At 43.9% G+C, this 25,512-nt stretch overlaps 3 protein-coding genes across 7 annotated transcripts; 1 reads left to right on the top strand and 2 right to left on the bottom strand.

Annotated features, from left to right (window-relative positions):
• Window positions 1–430: 430 nt before the first annotated feature.
• Window positions 431–13,526, top strand: LOC119222430 (monocarboxylate transporter 1-like). Of its 5 annotated transcripts, none has more exons than XM_037479081.2 (5): window positions 431–598; window positions 6,534–6,821; window positions 10,774–10,917; window positions 11,150–11,965; window positions 12,485–13,526. In XM_037479081.2, exons 2-5 carry the CDS (start codon window positions 6,605–6,607, stop codon window positions 12,763–12,765), a joined length of 1,458 nt encoding a protein of 485 aa, XP_037334978.1. In that variant the 5' UTR covers window positions 431–598; window positions 6,534–6,604; the 3' UTR covers window positions 12,766–13,526. The 5 variants fall into 5 exon arrangements, with proteins under 5 accessions (XP_037334978.1, XP_037334977.1, XP_037334980.1 ...); XM_037479080.2 differs by lacking the exon at window positions 431–598 and adding an exon at window positions 614–973; XM_037479083.2 differs by lacking the exon at window positions 431–598 and adding an exon at window positions 1,079–1,137.
• A 1,536-nt stretch (window positions 13,527–15,062) lies between these two features.
• Window positions 15,063–19,997, bottom strand: LOC119222431 (vasopressin V2 receptor-like). The gene is made up of 6 exons (XM_037479085.2): window positions 19,542–19,997; window positions 17,435–17,709; window positions 17,074–17,319; window positions 16,655–16,801; window positions 16,119–16,563; window positions 15,063–15,771 (listed from the first exon to the last, which is right to left on the bottom strand). The coding sequence occupies exons 1-6, from the start codon at window positions 19,543–19,545 to the stop codon at window positions 15,587–15,589; spliced, it is 1,302 nt and encodes a 433-aa protein (XP_037334982.2). The 5' UTR covers window positions 19,546–19,997; the 3' UTR covers window positions 15,063–15,586.
• Window positions 19,998–20,762: 765 nt separating this feature from the next.
• Window positions 20,763–25,489, bottom strand: LOC119221795 (isocitrate dehydrogenase [NAD] subunit gamma, mitochondrial-like). Its single transcript, XM_037477866.2, has 12 exons — window positions 24,798–25,489; window positions 23,944–23,991; window positions 23,775–23,780; window positions 23,478–23,575; window positions 23,230–23,345; window positions 23,029–23,089; window positions 22,796–22,928; window positions 22,589–22,722; window positions 22,347–22,449; window positions 21,956–22,102; window positions 21,548–21,703; window positions 20,763–21,451 (listed from the first exon to the last, which is right to left on the bottom strand). The coding sequence occupies exons 1-12, from the start codon at window positions 24,864–24,866 to the stop codon at window positions 21,350–21,352; spliced, it is 1,173 nt and encodes a 390-aa protein (XP_037333763.1). The 5' UTR covers window positions 24,867–25,489; the 3' UTR covers window positions 20,763–21,349.
• Between the last annotated feature and the right edge of the window lie 23 nt (window positions 25,490–25,512).

The following is a 25,512-nucleotide window of genomic DNA, read 5'->3' as shown; positions in this document are numbered from 1 at the left end:
TGCACAGTCCTTGGCCGACTGGCACAGATACCATTTACTTACTTTGTCAAGAAATCTGTAAAACTGAATTTCTCTGCAAAAAAATTGCACAAAAGCAGAACTTCAAATCTTTTTATTTGATGATTTCACAAGTAGGAAAGAAGTCATTCACTACATCGACTAAATAACGTGTTTGTCGACTTTGAAAGCAATTAGTTAACTAATTGACTAAAACTTTTCCTGTAATTTCTAACATAAAGTATCTCTCTCTACTTTATTTACTCAAAACCGTATTCCTGCAATGTGCGAACTCCGTTCACCGCTATTTAAACCAGCCTCCACGTTGTTGTTTTTTTGGTCAGATTCCAATGCTGCCGTCACGCATGCGCGGTGTCACCATCCCAGCCGTGGTCCTCCTGTCTCCGTGGTGATACCCCCCCCCCCTCCTCTCCCCTGAGTTCCCGGAGAACCGAACGCGTGGCCACACCGTCATTGGCGAGGACGCCCTTAGCCGGTAGAGAACCACACCGAACTCTCCGCCGAACCGAGCCTCCGCCGGAGAAGAAGACCCGGAGGTGCCCCCCTCCCTCAGCCTCCCCCCCCCAGAAACGCAACCCCGGTGAGTGAAGGAGTGCGCGGCGGACCGACGGTTGACACAAAAGAGGCTGCGTGCCGATTTCAAACTGCTGCTCACGCGCACATCTCTTATCTCCGCTCGTGCTGCGCGACTAGCTCGCGTTCTAAATTAGCTCTGTCAGTTAATCCCGCTCACCGCGCGCCCGTCCTTCCGCCGTCCTCGTTATTTCCTCTTTATATTTTTTACGGCGGCGCGTTGTGCTACACGATTTGCCACCTTGTTTCGTCGCGTTTATCGACCACACGCCTTTTGTTTTGTTTTTGTTGTTTCATTCAACGTAGCGTGATCGAACAGGACCCAACCCGTCCGTGGCTCCGGATCACTCGGCACCACCGGTAGAGGTTACCTGGACCTACGGTCGGTACTTTAACCGCGTGTTGACGTGTACGGGGAATTAATGGGGGGGGGGGGGGGGTTGCTGCACGTTGTCTCCTTTTTTGAAGGTCACAGCTCAATGCAAAAATTCCGCTGTAATTCCTCGTTGTCAGCCGCAGCCGAGCGAGTTCTCGTTTACGCTAAAAGTGAGTAATTTGCCGTTTCGTTTTGCGTGGTTGAAGGGTGACATGTTTTTAGACAACAAGTACAGGCGATGGGGTTTAGGCTGACATCCACCCTGCTTTCCAAAAGTTTGTCCCACGAATCTCCCTTTTCTAGAGGACTTACAGTTGAATATTTTCCTCCTTGGGTAATATTCTTAGACAGTGGTCTGATCTAAGCGATTTATGTTTATTTTTTATTTTTTAAAGTTACTACATCGCTGACGCAATTATCCAGTAATTACTGGCAATCACGTATGACTCTGCAGGAAATGTTCCTGCATTGTGCAATCTTCCGAATGGTGATTTAGGTAAGGTGGGTCTATTTCTCAACAAGCTGTTGTCCCTTTCCTGCCATTTACTGCCCAAATGCAGGAAGTAGTAGTAGGAAGTTAACGTGAATCGGTTACTGAGTGAAAAGTTGTTTCATAGACTTTTTGAAATGAATGCGAGAGATGATGCATGTTGTTGCGCCTGAGAGAACCGGAGAAAGTGTGTGATGCTGTTTTTTCGTACAGCGTGAGTCTGGGAAGGAGCAATGGAAAAGGACACTAGTATTGGATTCACTGCAAGCTTTAGCTTATTTAGGTTGACTAAATGGTTGCACAATAGACTTAAAACATCAGCTAGGTTAGGGTTCAGAGTCATTTCCTTTGAAGAAATGTGCCCTGATGTGACTCCTGATGTGATTCCTTGTCCTTGTGGAAAAGGGCAATCTCTTATATAAATCTGTGTAACGCAGTGTCCTTCAGCAGGTTTCTTCATGTGCAGACCAGGCCTGACTGGTTGAGGTTGGGCAAATAGCACTTTTTGAGCCAGCAAGAGTGCACGCGTTAGGAGTGCCCACGGGGTTTCTGGAAGTCATCGCAGTTCATCTCTGGGAGGCTCGAGTCATCAAGTATTAAACAACCGATTATCTGTAAAGAACCAATGTTTAATGTCTGACAAGGGGACTGTAATTGTTTCAGCGATGTTCTTTTAGTGTGCAAAACATGCGTTCTGTTCTCATGATCAGTCGGTGTGAACATTGGAGTTTAGAGAAATTTCATGCTGAAATCCCCGAGGCATGATTACTGTTGCGTTTCACTCATTCAGGAAATGAATACTGCTCTCTCCGTCCTCCTTTCCTTCCTTTCCCTGTCATGAGGGGAAGAGTATCGTGTCTCTTGTGTGTGTGTGTACTAGAACATTTGGTAAATTCAGCAGTTTGACCATATTTGTCCTAGTGTTAAATCCTGTAATTATTGGGTTGAAATGGCATTTGTTCGTTAATACATCACAGGTAACTTGAGCATCTCAACACCCCGTGTTAAAGGGAGCGTTTGTTGCAGAAATGGTCTTCTCGATAATGCCTTTTAGGAGTTGTCCTGCTTTGCTGATGGACGCACACACAGACTCCTAGCTAAGCTGCAGCTCAGGGGAGATGCACAGTCCCATTGACAAAGCCTGCTTCCCACTAAGCCCCGGCCCTGATATCACGTTTCCTCTCAGTCTTTCTGGTTCAACTGACTCTCTCCTTGTGAAACAAAAATTTAAAAAACGACCTATAAAGTTTCTTGCTGCTGCTTGCCCTGTCAGGCCTTCTTTTCTCACACTGGATGTATTTAGTCTTGCTCTGAAAGGGGCAGACTGTGGCGGACTTGTAACCTACAGAAAATAACGTGTCCCTGAATTCAGAGGTCTGTATAAGCTTCTCATTTGGTCAGTTGCGAGAAGCCGATTTATATCAGCTGACGCTAGCTAGGTAATTAAAAAAAGTAAATTATGCTTATTGAAACCCTTTTTATTAGATCAAGGAGAAGCCAGTGATGACCATCAGCACTACGTAGTCCGCTTTGCATTTACCAGGCCTTCTGGATTGGCTGGAAACATGAAAGGCTTTATGCGAACCCTTTTATGAAACTGTAGATTTCAGCTTGTCATGAATAGCACAGGGACACATTCATTAACATTTGGTCCCATCCCTCTCTGTGGGACTTGTGCAACAGCTTTTTTTTTTTTTCTCCATCATGGCTGTAGTTATGACAAGGTGCTATGTATGCCACAAGGGCATGAGAATGGAAATGCCGGGTGTGGTTTTTATGTGTTTGGCTCATTTACTAAAAAGAGGACACGATGTTTGTAATGAGACAGCTGAAGGGAAGCTGACGCTACTTTTTAATGCAGTGAGCACGTCTAGCCCCAGGGAATAGAGGAACTGGAATATTGCTAAATCTTTTAGCATACTGTATAAGCTGACGCAGCTTTGTAAATGCATTGAACACCTTTATTCCGGTGTGACTGGTGTCATTTTTACTGATCTAATTTCTTTTGACTGCTCTTTTCCGATCACTATGTCCACTTTTCTGGATCCTCTGTGGCTTGTGGGCATGTTATCTTGAATGATTATTTTCAGCCCATTTTATTAATATTTTAAAGCGGTAACACTCCATTGACGGGGGGGGGGGGGTCTTGTTTTGCCTCTTTTTTAAATTTACCTGCTTGGAGAAGACACAATCCTGAAATTACAGTCTTGGCGCATTCTTTGGTACGTTTCAGGCAAACCAAATCTCAAATGTTCTCCACACTGTCAATACATTGACCTTTTGCAGACCAAAGCTAGCTAACAGTTTCAAAACAGACGGTAGATGAGAAGTGGAAAAGGAGAACAGATCAAAGGGTTAGTCGAGCAGAGCTCCGGGGGATGATTGCAGAGATGCATTTTGACCATTTTGCGTGTGAAGCATGTGACCGTTGATGCGTGTCACTGGGGGATGGGCTCCCCTGCTAGCAACATCAAGTGATGATTTCTTTTCTGACTCCCAATTCTTTGCTGCGTCACCAAACATTAACAGTAATATTTACTCTTGAATGATTACACACAATCATGCACGCGCTCTCTGACGACCTGCTTGGTTTTCCTCCTCCTCTTTTAGGTGGTGCTGTCTGATTTATAAAGCGGCATCCAATCACACGAGCCTGAGACTGAAAGTAAAACGTGTTTCGGGACTGTTGTAAGTTTTTTTTTTTTCTGTTGAGGTCTGCGCTACGTGTCCACTGTCACAAACCGAAGAGACCAGAGCAGAGAAAGTGGAATGATGTTGGTCCCAAGAAGGGCTGCACGTTATTGCAAAAATACAGCTAATAATAATTTCTATTGTTTTTTTGTTTTTTTTAAGTCAAATGCATTTATCTGATTCACTTTGAGAGCATAGTTTTGCCGTTGTAAACAATATTGTAGTCTTGGATTGTTAGATAAATGGAGGATGTCACAGAAACAGCTTGTTAGGCCTCGGGGCACTGTGACGAATCGAGGTCCGGACCTTCCGCCCGGGGCCTTTCCAAGCTGACCTCAGATCTGCATGGAACCAAGTGTGCGACTGTCTTTTATTAGTGTGGACCATTTTTGATCCAATCAGCTCTTTACTTTAGGGCTGCGACCGTCACTCTTCACTGCGCACAAGTGACACCACACACTTGCAGAGATCAGATCCAGACATTGTTTGTGTGCATGTGAGTGGCATCAAGCTTGTCTGACAATTAATTCCCCAGAGTGTAGATATTTTTATCCATTCCCATGTGCCCCAGTTCTGACTTCCTGATCTTGATCATGAATGGTTTTCTTTACAGCTGCTGCATCGCTGCTCGGTATCTTGTAACTCATTATTAATTGTATTAACAGGGAAGCCCTATTTCTCAACAGTCTACCATTCCCAGTGCGTCTCTACTGAAAACCTGTTCACGTTCGAAGGACCAATGATTGACTTTTGATAACTAAGACGTATCACTTGGAGTGTTATGACGTCGAGTGAAACTGCAGCAAGTAACAAGTTCAGCCGTATTATAAAATTAAAGCGTGTGGCTGGTTTTTGACCGCATCTCATTTGACCTGCTTTTCTGTAACTGGGAAAAAAATAAACTAAACTGTTCTGCAGCACAAAAGCGTGAGTAGTTAAAGTTGTTACATCTTCTTCATGCATGCTTTTATTTAAACGGCTGTCAGTACATGTGTCAGTCAGGTTGCATACTTAGTTCCCTCAGTGTTGAGGAGATGGGACCTTAAAATGGAGATCAGCGAGACGTGAAAGCCAACAGGTTTAAGTGGTTGTAATGAGCCAGAGAAAGGAGTTATCCAGCGACTGCACCGCCACAGGCAGGCTGTGGAATGATTGGTAGAGCGTGGCTGTTTACACCCTAATCCAAACTAAATGCCATGTAGAGGAACGCCTCGCTGTTCATTAGTCATAACGAGGTTAGTCAGTATTTTTAGTTATATGAACAATGCCACGCCCCTTTTCTATTATTCTCCTTCTCCTATCATGACGGCATTACGCAGCCTCCTTTAAATATAGCACCACTACACAGACGTGGTTTTGAGCTCACTGGGTTGGTTGCAGATTTAGGATCTAGAGACCGTTTAAGGGAAACGTTATGAGAGCCGACCGAAAATAGCTTGGTTGTGTTCAGCGGGGACACCTGGATGGATGCATTCATTGAGGGAGCCTGTGGATTTTAATCTAGTAACTGGATGTATTGTACTCCATATGGTTCTAAACTGTATAATAAATGCCACATTCAGTACAGCGTTGGACACAAGTTTGGTTAAGCTGTTAGCAATAGGGCTGTTGGTTAATATTTCATGTCATTATACTTATGTTAGAGAAATAGTGAGACTTCTGAACAGAGGTAAAGAGTCCGTCAAATGTCATTTGCAGTTTATTCTGTATGTCATTTTTATTTTATTATGCGATTTAATTTAAGATTCTCTGGGTCGAGCTTCTAAATCTGGGGAATTTTGCTGCTTTCATTTGTTGTAGTAAACCTTTTGGTGAAGAAACCTTTAAAGATGTCACTTTCATATATATATATAACTTTCACTGTTTCACTTCCATGGCTGACTGGGACACTGACTATCAGTACTAAGTATCTGTACTGATTCTGATATAAAAACTCTTTAAAATAAACATTTCCCAACAAAAAACGGGTGTTCTTTCATTTAAAATTGCCCCATTTCTGTCTGGTTTTGTGGACTTGCACTAGTTAAAATGGCGAAAGACACGAGGTCAAGGGGTGTCCAGTGTGCTTCGTAATCTGTCTGGGCTGCTCAATAAGATAAATATGCCAGCTACTTATCATCTTCTGGTATGTTGGCATGTGGCCGGCTGAGGTGCTCTTCCTCACAGCAAATCTAAACACACAAATAATTAGATATCCCTCATTTTTCTGTGTTCATCTTCTCCAACTCCTGTCCTCCCTCTCTCCTCCTAACACTAAATATTTTATGGCGCAGCGATTAACAAAAGTATGCTGATAAGGAGGAACTATGCGCTTGTCTCTTTCAACTTAATACATCATCTATGTGGATTTTTTTTACCAGCTCTCTGCTCTTGTTTCTCCCACAGGTCCCGAGTCTTGATCTCTGTGCGCCTCGTCGGGCCGTTTCTTCCCCGCCTCTTCTTCCTCGTCAGCAGACATGCCTCCCGCGCCGGGTGGGCCTGCGCGCCCCACCCCTCCCGAAGGAGGCTGGGGCTGGGCGGTGGTGCTGGGGGCTTTCATCTCCATCGGCTTCTCCTACGCCTTCCCCAAGTCCATCACCGTGTTCTTCAAGGAGATCGAGGTCATCTTTGATGCCACGCCCAGTCAAGTGTCCTGGATCTCCTCCATCATGCTGGCAGTCATGTATGCTGGAGGTGAGTGGTGTGTGTATTTTGTCTGTGTGTGTTAATGCTGTCTGTACAGCACCAACAGTCTAGTTTACAAGTATTCAACAACAAAGTAGCCCTGTGAATGCTTTCAGCTTCCTCGACAGTGAGGGTTGTAAAAATTCCTTCGGAAGAGTAATCGGTCGTATGTGACCTCTTTACAAGCCTTTTTTGGTCTCTGCCGATGCTCCCTGTGTCTTTCAGTTACAGCTTGAATGCCTCACGGCTGAAGGGAGAGCAGCAAATGTTTCTCCAGAAACTTGATGTTTGCTTAACATCTGGGCCATGACATGCATGATACATCTGCAGAAAATATGTTTATAAAGTCATTTGAGGATAACTAGAGGGATTTTTGCGCAATGTAGAACTTCAGATAAGTCCGCTATTTGCTCCACTTGGATTGGTGCACTGTCAAAACGGACCACAATATATAAAGATAATTTCACTCTGATGGAGACCATCCAAATGGTTTATGACTTATTAAAGTGATATTAGAGATATCACAGCTAGTGTTGTCATTTTGTTTGCGCGGCTCAAACTGCAGCGCCTCAATTTACAAATAAGCACTGATCGCGTTTCAGATCAGGTGTCTCTCTTTCAGTCTCCTGACACAAAGCAAGTTCAAAGGCCTTCTTCCTCTTTCTCCCCAAGTGGATTTGATCACCAGCAAGACACCATCATCGTGTTTGCTCTCTCAGTTTAAAGTTTGTATCTTAAAATGGCATCCGTTCCTTCCACTTACTCATTCATCATTTTTCCCCGAGCCGTGTGGCCTGCCGTATGTATGTTCGGGCATTCGGGAGACGAAGCTGCAGAGGGGGAAGAACAGAGGGGAGGAGTGAAATTGTGTAGGCGCAGATGTTTAAGTAGTTCAGTGTTTGAAGGCATGAAAAACTGGGGTATCTTCATTCTACAGTCTCCAAGTAGTAGTTTGAAAAGATTTTATTTTTATTACCTGCCACTTATTATCAATGTCTCATTCTCATGGCTTTAAGGGAGCGGTGGAATTACAAATAAAAACCTGTTTGTTGACTTTTTAATTATCCTGCTTTTATTAAAAACTGTCTATGATGTAACTCTGGTCATAGCCTCACAGAGAATGAGCGCTGACATCTGACTTCTCTAATCCTCCTGTGTGAAGTGTTTGTGCACATGGGCTTGTTTTAATGCAATAAGTGCTCAGGATTACAGGATACTGATATGATCTAACATGAAAGGGAAAGTTAAAACTTAAGCCGATTTGGCAAAAAGAAAAAAAAAACACAATGAAGTGAACGTGTTGTCTCTGGTTGGCTTCCCAGAGCACCGTAGACGCGTATGAACCCTTCAGCCACTCCCAGGTACAGCTCTTCCAATCAATCCAATACCATACAGTACAACTGTGCTGCCATTTTATAAAAAATATTAAAGCTCCTTAAGCGTTTCCTTGCTAAACATGCTTCAGAAGTTCAGCTGCAGCATGAGACATTGTAATTGACTAACATTCTTTGAGCTATGAGGTCATCTTGTCTCCCTGTTGACGGATGTTTGCTGGTGGTCAGAATGACTCAACGCCAGCTGATGCGCCGCTGCTTCCTCTTCCTCAGTTCACCCTTCAATCCAACAGAGAATGGCCCACTGAACATGGACCAGATAATAATACACAACCAAATGTTGGACGTTGTCAAGTACGAGGAGGCAAAAGCTAAATTTAGACCCAAGGGTAGCTCGTCACAGTTGGGTTGCGTCTCTGCAGATGTGTTGTTTAATCGTTTGTGGATGCTGTGTCAGAGGGCAGCTGAGGACAGGCTTGTCCTCCACTCGGTGTTGTTCTTGTCCCTCACAGACAGAGGGGGGGGGGGTGGGACAACGGATCGTTTATATAATGTCTGAGAACACTACTGCGTGCCCTCTTTGTGTCACGCCACACTGCAACAAAGATTGCCACCACTGATTGTTCAAGTAAGCGTCAAGTGGACGCACATTCGTTCCCGTCCTTGTACAGGTCTCCCTTTGTCCGCCGCTCAGATTCATGCGACGATTCTGCGGCTGGTGTTCTGCCGCAGCCGCCGAGCTGGCCTCTTTTCAGCCGCTGCTTGACTGCATTGTGACAACGCACCGCAGGGCAGCTCGCCGCAACGCAAGGCGAGAAACTAAACTGAGTATTTAGGGATCCCGTGAGTGGTCTCGTGCAGGCAGAGCTGCCCCCGTGGTCAGCAGCCAAGTTTCAAGGGCAAAGCCTGCGTGGTGTGTGTGTGTGTCTGTGTGCGCGTCCCCTGCTGCTTGTGAGGTAATGGATGCCAGCTGAGAGCAGAATGGCACTGATATTTGAGTATCTTCAAACGTCATTTTTAGATTTTTTTCCGTCTTTGAAAACCTTTTTTTTCTCCCAACATCAGGACTGTAGCTGACGACCGTTTTAATAATATATATTTGGTTTATTGTTGAGCTGGATTTTCTAAAGTGTTAAACAGTTGTGAGTTAAAGTTCACATACTTGCTGTCTACATCCATGTGTAGTGTTTACTCCAAAAGTTGATAGGGTCCAGTCAGATACAGACTCGTCTGTATGTTTGAATGGTCTTTTAGCTTTTAGAATGTCCTGCTTACAAATGCATCCTATTACGAGCTGGAATCCGCAGTCAACACGTTGCAGAACGTGTATCACTGTATCGCGTATTGATTCTTACTTCTGAGTAGATCGCAGAAGGCATAAAAACTCTAACTAGAGCCTGGTTCAATAAGGGTCCAATGATTTCAGATTTTCTCATTTGAGGAGCTGGAAAAAACTGTTTTGGCATATTTTTCAGTAACAGAATTGCTCGTCTCAATAGTTGCATCACATTGTATTCAGTCGTTATCCCGGAGGAATGTTCCTACTTTTCGTTCCGCCCTGTCATGCAGGGAGCACACAGAGCTGCTGTATGGATTCAGCAGACTTTACTTTGTACTCTCAGTGAGCAGTCGCAGTCCATGTGAGGCCCTTTTATAGTGATGCTGGCAGGCAGCCTGAGCACGTGGAATGCCTCCACTCTTCCTCTTCCTCCATGCCTCTTTATCTTCTTTCAACTTCTTTCCTATTACTGATCTTTTCTTTCTCTATTCTTCCCTCTTTTCCTTTTTTTATTTTTTTTGTTGACCTTGCTTGATCTATGAGCCAGGACGGACCCTCACATCCTCCAGTTCATTTCTTTCAGATGTTGCGGCACAAAAGCATTTTGTGACGCTGCTTTCAGTCATTATCTCTCAAGTCGCTGGAACATCCCTCCAGACGAGTTGAATAGATTGGTACTTTTAAACCCAAATTATACTTCTTATTTGGGCTTTTTAGATATTAAAACTTTTTGGTTTTATCGGTTTATTTTAATTATCATATTACTTTATTAATAGTTTCAGTGTTATTGTTGTTAAGGTATTGGTGATTAATGTATTTACATTTTACTACTTTTAATTTGACCTGAGTTGCTTTATTAAGCACTTTAATTTAATTTTTTCAAACGGTGCTTTTTAGAAGATTGATATCCTCTTCTTATTCCTCCTTACATCCTTCTCATGACTTTTTGATCTCGTCTCCTACACCTTCTTCCACTCTGACATGTGCCAGACCGTGCACTGCCTAGCTCCCTCCCCCTCACTCTCTCCTTTCCTCCCCTCTTCCTCTATGTAACATCCAGTCAACTGCTGCTGTTAAACAATCAGGTCATTGTCGATTCTTACCATAGCGCCCCCTGCTGGTGAAGGGTTTGAATGGTGAGCTGATGCAATTACATTGAAATGTTGCCAGCATGTCTGTTAATTGCACAACTTATCATTTTCATGTGCATAGGGCTTTTTAAAAACAATCTATTGTTACACATTTACCCATCCCTAAAACTCAGAAAATCCTAAAGAATTAATATATATATATATTTTTTTAGATCTGATTCATTCATTATTGTTGATGTTCTCTTGCGTCTCTCCAGGTCCAATCAGCAGCATCCTCGTGAACCGATTTGGCAGTCGACCAATCATCTTAGTCGGAGGTTGTCTTGCCGGCTCGGGGCTCGTTGCGGCCTCCTTTTGCAACACAGTGGGGCAGCTCTACTTCTTCATAGGTGTAGTGGGAGGTCAGTGTTTTACTCACTTCCAACATGAATGTACCCATTGACTGCTTTGCTTTAATCGTCTTAATGCTATTCCCCACACATACTATTTTTCAATGTTAAAAAATAAAATAATTTCATCCCTTTTTTTTTGGTAAAAACTTTCAGACTTTCACTTTTTTCACACCCTGCATATGCATCGCTCTTTATTTTTCATCTTCTTCTGCTCATGTAACCTGCACCCTTCTCTCTCCAGGCTTGGGACTGGCCTTCAACTTGAATCCGGCCCTCACCATGATCGGTCAATACTTCTACAAGCGGCGTCCCATCGCCAATGGCATCGCTATGGCAGGCAGCCCCGTGTTTCTGTCCACGCTGGCTCCTCTCAACACCTGGCTGTACGACCAGTTTGGGTGGAGAGGCAGCTTCCTCATCCTGGGAGGGCTTCTGCTCAACTGCTGCGTGGCCGGCTCCCTGATGCGCCCCCTCGTAGCCAAAGTGCAGCTTTCCAAACTCGACCCAGAGGCGGACGAGGTCAAGGCGGTGGATTCCCTGCCGCCACAGCCTAAGAAGACTGTCCTGCAGACCATCAACTCCTTCATCGACCTGACGCTGTTCAAACACCGCGGCTTCCTGCTCTACCTCTTCGGAAACGTCATCATGTTTTTTGGCCTCTTCGCTCCACTCGTCTTCCTCTCCAATTTCGCCAAGAGCAAGGACATCAGCAAAGAGAAGGCGGCCTTCCTGCTGTCGGTGTTGGCGCTGGTCGACATGTTCGCCCGTCCCTCCATGGGCATGCTGGCCAACACCAAGTGGGTCCGGCCCAGGATTCAGTACTTCTTCGCCGCCGCCGTCCTCTACAACGGAGTGTGCCACGTGCTGGCGCCGCTGTCGTCGGACTACACCGGATTTGTCGTTTACGCCATCTTCTTTGGTTTCGCTTTCGGCTGGCTGAGCGCGGTGTTGTTCGAGACGCTGATGGACCTGGTGGGAGCTCAGAGGTTCTCCTCGGCCGTGGGTCTCGTCACCATAGTGGAGTGTGGGCCGGTGCTGTTGGGCCCGCCGCTAACAGGTAAAGCGTTCGACACTTGCAACCGCCCCTCCCTTTTGCTGTTATATTTATTTAGACAGGATCCACTCTTTTTTTATTATTTTTTTATTCCAACACCTACTGCTGTATGTCATCATTGGGAGGCCCTGAGTCATTCCATCAGGATCAGCGCCATCCCACTCACATCGGGGATACCACATTGGGGCTGATTTAAACCTTTCGAAGGCCGCACTCACCAGAGTGGCTGTAGGCGTGAGGGCCGTGGAATATCCATCATTTGCTACATTGAGCCGTTTTGATGTGTCACCATTAAAACCAAGACCACAAGTGTTGACCATTCCATTTGTACGAAAGCAAATTTCTGCCACGGAATGAAGAGAAATGATTATTTATTTTTCTTAAACAGAAATTTGCTTCCATAAATTTGCGGTTTGCCAAGACAAAACTTTGAAAGAATACATTACATGCACTTTATATGCAGCTGTGATGAAAATGAATGTAAAATCTGACTTGTCTATTTTTTTCCCCCCCACCTTTCAGGTCAGTTCTATAACTACTACCAGCACTATGACTACACCTACATCTCCTGTGGCATCATCCTCATCTGTGCAAGCCTCGTCCTCTTTTTGGGAATGGGCCTCAACTACCACCTGCTGGCCAAAGAGAAGAAGAATGAAGAGCGAAAAGAGCAGGAGGAGCCGAAGGAGGAGCAAGCCGCTATGCTGGCGCCTCCCTCTCCGTCGAAATCAGACGAGGAGAAAGTCGAGCCAGCTGCTGTCCTGCTGGATGAAGTTGCCAGGATGGACGAGGACACTGTGTAGAAAACAGTCAAGGAGGCACACACACACACGTCGCCCTGGTAGAGGGATAAGCTCCGTTTACACAACCCTGAAGCCATAGTCACTAACTTTTATTTTCAATAAAATAACAGACTTTCTTTTCACCGCATTGAGACCTTCTAGTTTTTGGTATTTGACATGGCCTCTAATAGTACAAGCGGAAGATGGACGTACAGCAGACAGAATGACTGGAAGATAAAAATCCAATAGATGGATGAGGGCTTTTGTCTCCGGGTCAACCTGCTGGAGTCGGTAAATTGCTTCCGTTGCAGTACACAAATGCCTACTGTACAGTTACCCTCACATGCTACATCCTTACGTTGCGTCACTTCTCAGGAGCTGGACATGAATTCAAATGACACATTCCTACTGATGTGGATAGGGCCAATCTTTTTTTCATTTGGGAGGGATGTTTTTCACCAGAGGGAGATGTAACGTTTAAACTTCTAGTTGTGCACATAAAGAACAAATATTGCTTAGAAATGCAACGGGTATAGGAAGTTGAAGACTTTTTTTTAACCTTCACCTGTTTGCTTGTACACAAATATCTGTGCACTCTCTCACTCTGTAATTGCCTGCATTGCGGTGCTGATAAAGACACTTTGGAAGAACGATGCTCACACCGTTACACCCCACAGATTTACCTACTGTGTTACCAGCAGTCCTAATACTGAATTACACCCCAAGCTGGTTTTCTCTTCTCCCGGATGGGTAAAAGACTGTTATTGGACGAGTTAGAGGTTGACTTGGTGTGTATGCGCTGCTGTGAACTCCCCAGCTCTGCTGACAAATTTTGACAAAACTAAATTTCACACAATCGTAAATATTTTAGTAATTTTGGACTATGAGTTGCGTACCAGATTTTTCTTTTTTGTTGTTGCAAATAATACATTTTTGTTTTACGGTTGTATCTTCTAACCTTTTGATGTTAAAACAAAATTACTACTAGCTAATCGCTTAATGATAATCCGACAACCAGTTTGGGATTTTGACTGTTTAAACTGTTACCTGATTACATATTTTTTATTTGGCCGACCTATCCAACAGTTTATGACCCATTCTGACAATTTAGATATATCAGATTTCAATGTTTTTATCAATCACAAACCATTGTTTGCGTGAGTTTACTGCAAACATTTGTCAAAGATGTTTTTGAGTTCAGGCTGAAAGGACCAGAAGACATGAAACCTCTTCAATGAACATTTTTATTTTTGGGAAAATAATTCAATATTTGATGCAACAGTTTTAATATTCTTCTAAATATGGCGCGGTGGAAAATGTTTAAATGGATTGTTTGGGTGTTTTGAAGTGGGGTTGTATGAGTTACTCAGTCAGTTTGTTACATACACGAGATCAATAGATGGCAGCAAGACTAATGTTAGCATACACTAAAACTGATCTTTTATCTCCTACAACCCCTTTTTTTAAAAGCATTTTGTTTACAATTTTGAAAGTCGCTTTGAAGGATATTTATAACCATTTTACTGTTACACTACAGACTTTTATGTCTTGACGCTTATGACTTGAGCTTCATTAAAATATAAGGATTAGGATGAATTTGTTTAGTTTGTCAACAAATCTGACAGAATAAAGCAAAGATTTAATTGATCCTACATTTATTTTCATTTCAACTTTTGTTTTCATTTGCTGAAGATAACTAATGAAATAAAAATAAATGTATGACCAGATCTATCCTTTATTATCTGAAGAAAATCAATATGGCTCAAATGGAAGGTACAACTGTTATGTTTCTGTAATGGAACACTATATTTTTTTTTATAAGTGTGAATACAAATCAGGTGGAAGGGTGTGAGTTTACACTGTAGGCTTCATGTTTTGCAGGTTTAACGAGGTTCTGGTCCTTTTACGGATTAGTATTAAAAAAAAAAAAGTAGAAAGTATTCCTTTTGAAACCAATTTATTGCAATGTTGTCTGAAAGTAAACCGGCGTGAGAATAAACTCCTACCGTTCAAGGACATGAATTTAATGCAAAGTTATTTTCATGTTTGTGGACAGAGCTATTTGACTGGAAGCAGTGGAGCATGAACATGGCTGCTGTCACATTTCCTAAAGCCTGGTTTCAGTAACCGTAAACGCATTGCAAAACATGTCGGTGTCATTCATTAGGCAAGATTGATTTACATAGATTATATTTCACTCAAACCTTATTTTACTCTACTTATTTGGACTTTCATACAACTATTTGTAAAGGAAGGTGACACTTTAGAAGACTAACAATCCTTTCATTGAACGAAGAGGTTTTTGGAAAAGGGACCGTTGAACCACAGCACATTTTTGTGAAAAATAAATTGCAGTTTCTGTAAAATGTTTTTCTTTTTTGAGAATGTTTTGTATGTATGAACTTTTGAGAAATGAATAAACTTTTTTTTAAAAATTCATTCAGGTTTGTGTGGATAAAACATTCTTCTTTTTTTCCGTCAAACACCTGCTTTTACAACAATTAAATACAATTTGCAGTGTTTGCCATAATGGAATCCTTGCCTAGTGGGCAGCTGGTTAGCATCGCTTAATTTACTGGAAACCACTGGCCATAGCCAAATGAGGTGGGGGTGTGTACCTCTAAAGCACACTTATTGACACAATTCATTAATTTGTGTAAACATTTTTTAAAAGGGGTTTTGTGGAACTATTTCTTTGGAAAAGAAAGATGATAACTAACTTATCATCCACACCACCCTATCTCACCTGGACAAGAAAGTGATGTGAGACTGCTGTTCATTGACTGTACTTCCTTCCACGCTGTGTGTGTGTGTGTGTGTGTGTGTGTGTGTGTGTGTGTGTTCAGTAGTTGGACGTGTGTGTGGTAGTCGAGTCGCTGGGTATCGAGGACCGCCGCTTTGAGTTGGTGCGACAGAGCAGCAGCAGGCGGAGCTCCGGAGAGACGCTGCTGGAGAAGGCCGAGTAAATCCAGGGGTTGGTGCAGGAGTTCAGACTGGCCAGCAGCATCAGCAAGGTGAACACTGCACCTGCACACGCGCACACACACACACACACATACACAGAGGAAGAAGTTGGGACATGCCATCAAAATGAGTGATTAAAGGAAGTGTTGAAATGTACGGTTTCCCCAGTGCACATAATACTTCAGTCAGGAACATGTAATAAAAGTTCGATGAGGGAAATTAAATGTGACACTTGAATGAAGATATTCTAAAAAATATAAATAATGTAGTTTGGAACCTGACTTCTACACTTCTACACAAAAGTTGTTTATACTGTTTCTATACATACATCAACAATCAAAAGTAATGTAGTAGTTGTAGTGAGTAATCACACAATAGACACTTTGTACGTGAGGACAGAGTGTTGCTACCATTCTGAGGCGGGTCCGGGTCCCAGGCGGCCCACAGCTGCACGCTGAAGAAAGGGGCCCAACACAGCGAGTAGACGAGCACTATGACCAGCGTCATCTTCACCGTCTTCGACATGGCCGCCGATACCCCTCTGCCGCGGGCGGCGGGGCCTTTGGGCGGGGGCCCGGGGGCCGCAGAGGGCACCGCGTGACTCTCACAGTGGAGTGGACCCATGGGCAGGGTCTGACCGATGGATTCGGGGTCAAAGCTGGTGTCGCTGCTGGAGCGGTTGAGCGCGGGTGGTGAAACACACACGGAGAGACTGGAGCCTCCCCTGCTGCCTCCTCCTCCTCCTCCTCCTCCTCCTCTCTGGCTTTCCCGTCTCGTTGGGGGCAGCGGGGCAGGTGACAGGCGGCGCTCTGACTTCAGGTACACATTGTTGCGAATCTCCTTGAAGATTCTCACCTGAGAGGAAATGAGACATTCTGTGATGTTGGGATGTTTTCAAGTCCCATCTGGGACTAATTCTCTCCCGGTGCAGTCCGGCGCTCTCTACCTGGCAGACCGTGATGGCGAGGACAGGGAGGATGAAGACGGCCAGGGTCATCCAGGTCACGTATGCTTTGAGGCCCCAGGAATCAGCGAAGTTGCCCCAACAATCGAAGACCCCCGGGGCAATTTCTGAACGGGAGAAGATGAAAACCTGGAGGAGTAAAGAGGTGTGTGGGCAGCTGTCCTTCTTTGAGCCGACAAAATCGAATTACTCAAATCTGTGTTTTGACAAAATTACACACGGAAGAAAATGAAACGTGTGCAGAATTATTTATATATAAATGTACTTTGTGATCCCAGCAATACACTCTCCACCAGTGAAGTAGACAGACTGCATCCTCCTGCCTGTGTCAATCTGCCTGTGTCCATGTCCCCCTACCCCGGTGTCTCCCTACCTGCGCCCCCCTCCCCGTGCCTCCCTACCTGTGGCAGGCTGAGCAGCAGCGACAGGCCCCAGGCCAGCAGAATGAAGCTGTTCCAGCGTTGAGTGGCCACACTGCGGTGCGCCAGCAGGGGGCAGCAGATGGCGTAATGTCGGTCCATCGTCATGGCTACGATCATGTAGGAGGAGCTGAACATTCCGAGAACCTGCAGGTATTTCACCAGGCGACACAGGAAGTCCGGCCCGGGAAATAGGCCTTTGGCATCCCACACGAGCTGCGGCAACACCTCGGGGAGGGAGGAAGGGACGAGTGAGATGCCAAAAAATGTTATTAACATGATATAAGAATTTCACTTAAACATCGCGGTTATTGCCAATACCGGTATAGTGGGACTCCCCTACCTGGAAAAGTGCCACCACCAGGTCGGCCACACACAGGTTGAGCATGAACTGGTGCAGCGGGTTGTGGTGTTGTCTCCGCCTCAGCAACACTACCAGCACCAGCCCGTTGCCAAGCAGCGCCATCACCAAGATGACTGTCAGCACCACGACCTCTGCCACTGCCAGAAGGGCATCCCGCTCCCAGTCTGTGACGTTCCTCACCGCCGGGGTCACGGAGACCACTGACCAGCCGGTGGACGGGTACGAGTCTGTTACCGTGGAGACCGATATGTTGGCTTAGAGGGGAGGAGAGGTAAACGTCAGTAACAAGCAATACGACTGGTCACACTGCAGACAGGGCTTGATTATGATCCTGAAGGGAATGTGATTGCAGTTTCTAGGTGCCAGGTAGTGAGCGAATAATAACAGCAGGGTGAAATCTGGGTTTTTCTTTCTCTCGCTGGAGAGAAGGCCGGCTCTAATGGCATTCACTACTCATTCTGCCTTAAACTTTAGCGTATGAAGGCAACCGTGAGAAAATACTTCATTGCAAGAAAGAAAAGACACAAAACCTGTTTGTGTTGTTATCCATAATTAACTTGAGGGCAAGTCACGCTTTGGTGTAAACAAACATGATAAACGGACCCAACTGGGTCACAACACCAAACCAGTCATTATTATCCGCCAGATGAATTTTATTCGAGTAAAAAGTGTACCTTGGATGCCAGTGGAGTGAAGTATAAATCCATAATAAATGTAAATACTTAATTACTTCTAAATTGCACTGAAGTACAATACTTTTTTCTCTTGTGATAGTTCACCCAATTAGTGAAAGCCCTTTCAAATTCTCATCTGTTCTCTGCTTGGACCTATTGCTGGTGATTATGAAGCGGACCTGTGTTTTACACTTCAACTTGTGTGTGTGTTTGGGGTCAAAGCTGGTACCAGGTACACTTCATCTGACCTCTGCTGCCTGCTAACATCCCACAAACAAACGCACAGCTGAAATGAAGTGTGTGCATGGCCAAGCATGGGCAAGCACATTAAGTGTAAGACAATGTGCTGAGTAGAATGTTTACAGAATCGCCTTCATAAACCGTTACAGTTCAAAAAGCAGACACACACACAATCACAAAGACGTGCAGAGAGGGGCCCTCATCGAGGGCTATTTACCTTGTGCAAATGTGCAGAGTCTAACAAGAACAGAGTGGTTTGGCTTATCTCCAGGGATCAATTATGGTTTCTGCGAAACCGCAAAAAAAACTTGTATTGTGAAAGAAATATGTTTCAAAATGTGTTCCGTGTGAATCAAGTGAGTTTTGGTTTAGTTTTCCTGTAGTAGTCATTTTTAAGCCAAATAATGAAGCGTTCTCTAGAGAGTGCAGTTAAGCTGTATGGAAACGTAATTTTGTACTCTGGGATAAGATTATAATTCATTTTAATTATTATAATTTAATAATTATCAAAGACCAGTTTGACTATTAAAACATTCAAGTTCCCAGAGACATTCCCCTCTAAACGTCTCCCAAGGATTCATGTTGAACATTATGTTTGAGGTTTAATGGTTCAATCATCTAATATTTACCAAAACAAAAGTTCGAGGTATAAATATAAATTTGAATAAATTATTATCCTGTTGTTGACAAAACGACTAACCTGCAAATAGCTGCACAGTAACAAGTAACAAAAGCTGATAATTGCACAGCAATTTCAATTTGAAGGTGTGAAACACATAGAAACTGTATGCAAGGGCTTGACAAATAATCTATTTTGTCCGTGGTCATTTCAAGTCTCTGGTTTGCAAAGTTTGTTGACATTTTTTGGCTAACGTTAATCCAATTAGACCACTGGACACCTGCTGTTTAGTACTTATTTTTCTTTTCACAAAGCAAAAAAGCACAAACCAATCCTCTCTGAATGTTGCCTTTCACTGCTCTAATCATTGTTCATGTTGGTCATCTTTAACGGATGAATCTTCACTCAAAACGGGAAAAAAAACTCACATCCACTTGTTGCTTCCTCAGCCTCATTAAAAGTAGACAGAGACCTGTTTGTGCCTATCAAAAATTCCCATTTCAGCAGAAAGCAGAGAGAGTGGGGAAGGTACACGCAAACACGGACAACTCACTCATCTCGTCCTCGTCCTCGTCCTCAGCGTCCCACGAAGCAGCTGTAGGATCCAGGACAACCTGATCTGCTGTTGCACACACTGGCTGCGGCGTCCATGCTGTGTTTCCCTCTGGCTTATTGCTGCGAGGGTGACCTCAGCCAACTCACGCTGCTGAGTCCTGTCTCTCCATCGCCTCCCTTCTTCTGCCACCCTCTTTTAACACTCGGACTTAAAGCGGGACTGAAATGAGGAGCGGGTTCTTGAGTGAAAAGAGGTGGGTTGATCAAAGGACGTGATGCCCGGGCTGCAGCGGTAAATTAATGTAATTTCCTGCTGTCTGTTTGGATATAAGCCACGTTGCTGTTGGCCCTACTTTGATCCAGATTCAGTGCAGGACACAATGTCTGTGCGCCATCAGATCAAATGAGATTTCTGTCATTAGCCTCCCAAAATGATCCAAGACCTTTCAGGCAAACATTCAACTGATACGTGTGATTTCCTTCAGATAGAGAGAGAGAGAGAGAGAGAGAGGAGACGCAGTGTCAGATGTTGTGACAGATGGGATGTTAGCTTCATGGAGAGAAATGAGTAGAAAGCAACAAGAGAGTTGCCCTTTTCTCACCCCTGCTCCCTGTTTTTTCTCCCCCCCTCTGTTTCCAATGCATTCCATCTCTCTTTCTGCAGTATTCAGCTTGCCTACCCCAATTGCTCCCTCATTACCAAGGGGCCCACAGAGCGACCTTAAACATGCCCACAGAAACATGGACACACACTCCCACATGCGGCTGCTCAAGCTGTTTCTTTTCATTATTTTGATATTATTATGAGAGGGAATTCTTCTTCGGTGAGCTTTAACTCCAGTAGAGATTTTTTTTACCACAGGATTGGTAAAGAAAACCTATTAACGCATATGTTTTTATTGTCTTATACAGAGTCACTATAAAGCCGGTTCCTCCTGCCGAAGTTATTAATGTTTAATCTGCCTTGTGTGTGGATCCTGCTCAGCTGGTAGAGACCAGAGCAAACCAAACCGATCCAAACAAGTAAAGGTTTTAGCAGATGAAAGCCAATGCAAACGCAGACTTGCTTCTGTAAAGCAAAGTAGACAGTGGACACCTGCGAGGGAGTGGATGAGGAACTGCAGAAGAGAGGGAGATACTGTGCATGCTGACACCCTTGAGAAAGAAGCCAGACATATTGAGAAAGAGCGAACAAAGAGCAACATGAGGTCGAGCCAAGCACGATTCAATCCATCATTTATTTTGAAGTCAGTTTCAGTGGAGTGAAAATAAACCTGAATTAGAACACTAAAGATTATTATTTTTTAGGATTTCTTAAAGTTGGGCCACCCTTAACTAAGAGGAGGAAGGTGGACTTTTCCATTAATGCTTGCATTAATGTGTGTATAGATTCTGAAAACAAGCTACAGGGACATGGGTTCTATTGTCTTCATCAATGCCTCATCAATTCCTAATACATTCAGTAGTAAAACCTCTGTTTGGATGAAAATAAATGAAACGTATCAAATATATCTGGTTCCACGCCATAATAAAAACAATAAACCAACTAATAAATGTGAAAAGGATTGGGTGTAACAGAAAACAGGTGCAGCATTCGGTCTGTGTGGTACAGTAAACAGCATTATGGTTCTGTCAGGTAAAGGATGCAAACTGAAAAAAGTGCATAAACAATTTTAAAAGGAGAGGAAACTCTACTAAGATAAAAAATAAATAAATCTTCTGTCAGTATTGTTATCCAAAAACTTGCCGATTATAGGAAATTGCATTGAAGACCATATCAGGACAGGCGCACGTAGTGCGTTTGCTCTACATGCTCAGTGTCCGGGGCCCGGTGCTCTGAACTGCATTCATGACATGCTGGAGCACTTCTGAGGTGGAGCCTTGGCCTCCCAGATCAGCAGTGTGCAGCTGGAGGACAAAGGAGATGACAAAACAATATGAATGTTATTATTATTATTATTTATTTATTTTTGATCACTTTCCACTAGTCGGACGTGACGGTACCTTGGTCTCAGTGAGGGTGGAGAGGACGGCTCTGCGGATCATGCTGGCGTAGTCGTGGAGCTTCAGGTGATCCAGCAGCAGGCAGGAGGCCAGCAGCATGGCCGTGGGGTTGGCTGTGTTGCTGTTAGCAATGCTCTTCCCGGTGTTCCTGGTGCCCTGCATGTAGAAGAACATGTAAGGAAGTAGCAACTTGAACATGTACACTACCTAACAGAACCAAATTCACGGAGTGACACAGTTAGAAACAAGCTGGTAGACACAGTGGAGCATTTAGGAGCTTAAAAGCGAGGATCGGAACAACTTGGGGAGTGAATATTGAATTTCCATTCAGCAGGAGGTCAGAAACACAACTCCAAAGCAATACTCTTAAATGTCCCTTTCCCTCTTGCTTGATGTGAATCGTCTCACCGTCTCAAACACTGCGTAGTTCTCTCCGTAGTTTGCTCCAGGCACCAGACCCGGTCCACCAACGAGCCCAGCGCACACATTGCTCACGACGTTTCCATACAGGTTGGGCATGACCATCACATCGAACTGCTGGGGCCTGGAAACCAGCTGATGCAAACCAATCAAAACGGAATATCAGAACACTTTTACATTTTTGACAATAGAAGTTTGTTTATTCAACTATAATTAAGGGTTCCGTAAAAACACAAGGGCGCCTACTGTATTGTATAATGCAACGATAGAATCTCTTTGTATTCAAGGTAAGCCTTCGGATTTATATAGCAACAGATATGTGAGAGATATATCTGATGATGTAAAGACTATAAAATGTGATGACCTCTGCCATTGCTACCTGCATGGTGGTGTTGTCCACAATCATGCTCTCAAAGGTGATTTCAGGGTAACCGCTCGCAACCTCTTTACAGCAATCCAGGAAGAGGCCATCCCCCAACTTCCTGCTCCGACACACACACACACACACACACACACGGACGGACGGACGGACGGACGGACGGACAGACAGACAAGGATGTATCATGTGTTTTAAAGAGACAGATGAACAAAAACAGGCAGACACAGGGCTCAGAGACTCACATAATATTAGCTTTGTGTACAGCAGTGACGAGTCGGCGTCCATTGGACCGAGCAGTTTTGAATGCGTAATCAGCGATGCGCAAAGACTTGGTCTTGGTAATGATCTTCAGACATTCAACAACGCCGGGTACATTCTGCAGAGAGGCAGAGAGAAAGAGATGCACGGAGAGGATGTATTTCACCAACAGGGCGATTGTGAACACACACCTCGTGCTCCAGGCTGCTGTACTCTCCTTCTGTGTTCTCCCTGACGATCATGATGTCGATGTTTCTGTGGCGCGTCCTCACTCCTGGTAGAGACTGGCAGTGCATCACATTGGCATAGAGATCCAGAGTGGTGCTGCACAAAGAGGATGAGATGAAGGCAGAAAGATGTGGACAGATGAAATAGGAGAAGATGCACTAACTGAGGTGAAAGTGATGAAAGATAATAAAGTTACCGGAGCAGGTTGTTTCTGGACTTGTAGGATGGTGGCAGGTTATGGTTGGTTTCAATGTTACCTGGATAAACAAACAAAGTTACACCTAAGAATCGGAATATCAGAATGTCTGGACTTTCTTTTGAAGTACACTTCTTCTTTACAAATGCCGGTTATGATTCTACCATATGATTATTTTGAATTTTTCCATAAAACACTAACCTTTAAGTGCTACTCCATTGCGTCTAATAGCCATTATGGCATCATCAATGTCATCTTCTGAGGCCAAAGATGAGTCCACATTGACAACCTCAAAGTCCACTGGCACACAGCAGAACCTGATAATAGAGAATAGATGGAGATCACTTTGATATCACAGAGCTTAGTCACGTAGTGGCCGAAGAGTATGAGTCTTGTTACTGACTTAATTCAAACACTCTGTGTTTGTGTTTGTGTGTGTGAATACTCACCGAAAAAGTTCCCACACGTGTTTGGCCAGCTCAGGTCCGATGCCGTCACCGGGGATCAGTGTTACAGTGTGCCTGCCTCCATACCGCGCTGGGGGAGGCTGTAACGTGAGCACAGACACAAACAATGAAATTCAAACTCTTCCTCATACGACCCAGTGGATGCTTTCCCCACAAATCTACTGAGAAGACTCTAAGCTGTTACAAAGACACACCCTTGTAATGCTTTAGCAATTCTGAGAAGTTCTAATGAGACATATGGTACGTGTCTGTGTGTGTAACGTAAGCAGCCATACTCACTATGGTCTGGTGTGGGTGGATCGAGGGAGGATGGATTGAGAACGCAGGAGAAAAAATGGAGTTTAGTCGGACAAAGAGAAGGGGAAGACATGTGTGGGCTTATAAGGTCATAAGGTATTTGTTGTTTGAACTACTTTTTAGAATACGTTTTATAAACTGAACAACTCACGGTGTAAGTCGAGTTGTGTCTCTGATTACATGTAACTGCACCATAAACCTGAAAGTACAGAGAAAATGTGGTTATTTGCAGAAGAAATTGTTACATTACTCTGTGCTTCTGCAGTTTGACATTCTAGTTGGATGTTAAACTGCATTTTGTTGTCTAATTGTTGTACTCTTTTGCAATGACAATAATGTGTGTGGGTGTATGTGTGCAGATTGTAAGGGGGTTATAGTATTACTTTACTGTACGTAAGTACATAAAGTACTTTGTATACTCAGATTACCAGAAGTATACAAAGTATTTGTTACATTTTCAAATTACGTACCGTTCTGTGAATTAGGTAGCCTACTTTTAGTACTTCCTACTTCTTAGTGTCTACAATGAAGACAATACTTTTACTACATAATGTTATGAATGCAAGGATTTTACTTGTTTATTTAGAATAATTTTGTATTTTTAAGTAAAAGCCCTGACTTTGTCATCCACCACTGGTCGACTGTGCTCATGTAGTAATAGCTTTTAAAAATAATATACATACATGACCCTGCAGGGAGCAGTTGAATTATTTAGTTAAGTTGTAACTCGCTTGGCAGAAAACAGAGGAATGCTGCAGAAGTATCAGTAGGTTTTCTTTTTAACATAAAGTGCACAGAGTGGTGCTGAAAGGACAGCGACATTAACCAATCTGGCTCAGTTAGCCAACCAACCTTTAAGCAGCTTAGCTCACTACTGTTCAACCAAGACTAACTAACGTTAGTTAGTACCGTTAAACCACTACAAATATATAAAGCAACCGAAAGCAAAATGTCTGTTTAACAGTTAGTCAACTATCTGCTGGTGAACTGAGAGACTGCTCCTACCCTGGTTAACCGGTTGCTGAACACAAGCTTTAGTGCTCCGGCAAGGGCGCACACTGACCGGGCCGTCATGTTCACTCCTCCCGGGGATGAATGGAGGACACGGGGGCATTAATATCGCGCGCGCTCTCTCTCTCTCTCTCTCACTCTCTCTCACACACACACCCTCTCTCTCTGGTTGCTTTCTATACTACAAGCTAGCATCATGTCACCATGGTTACTTTAATAGACAGGCTCGAGGGCCTGGCGGCTTAGTTAGTTTATTCCCCCATTTTTTTCTTGGCAATTGTTCCGTCCGATACTGTTTTGAACCACCGGGAGGCAACATTAACACCCACAATTTAACATGAACCGTCCTATCATTTTAATTCTACCTGTTACACCATCCAGTCATTTATATTCTATTCAAGTTAATGTAAATTTGTTTTCGCTGGTCTTCATCACATCAACATTATATTTGCACTGCTGTATTCGTAATTCGGTAGCATCAGTGTACCAGTGTATTCGATAGCGTAATATTATCCTAATCGATCGCGTTCACATGTTAAAATGCAAGACGCAATATTACCAGAATCATACTAATAGCAAACAAACTAACGGCGACGCTATTGTGATCAGTTTTGGGCCACTTGGATTCTACTCTGGCTTTTTTATTTTCTGCCAACCGTCATTATCATCAACCTGGTAATTGGAGTTTCTTTCTATTTCCCACCGCATC

This window comes from Pungitius pungitius, chromosome 1, assembly GCF_949316345.1.
Source record: "Pungitius pungitius chromosome 1, fPunPun2.1, whole genome shotgun sequence".
NCBI classification, from domain to species: domain Eukaryota; kingdom Metazoa; phylum Chordata; class Actinopteri; order Perciformes; family Gasterosteidae; genus Pungitius; species Pungitius pungitius.
The sequence above is the reverse complement of the archived record's forward strand: the minus strand, read 5'-3'. Positions and strand labels throughout refer to the sequence as shown.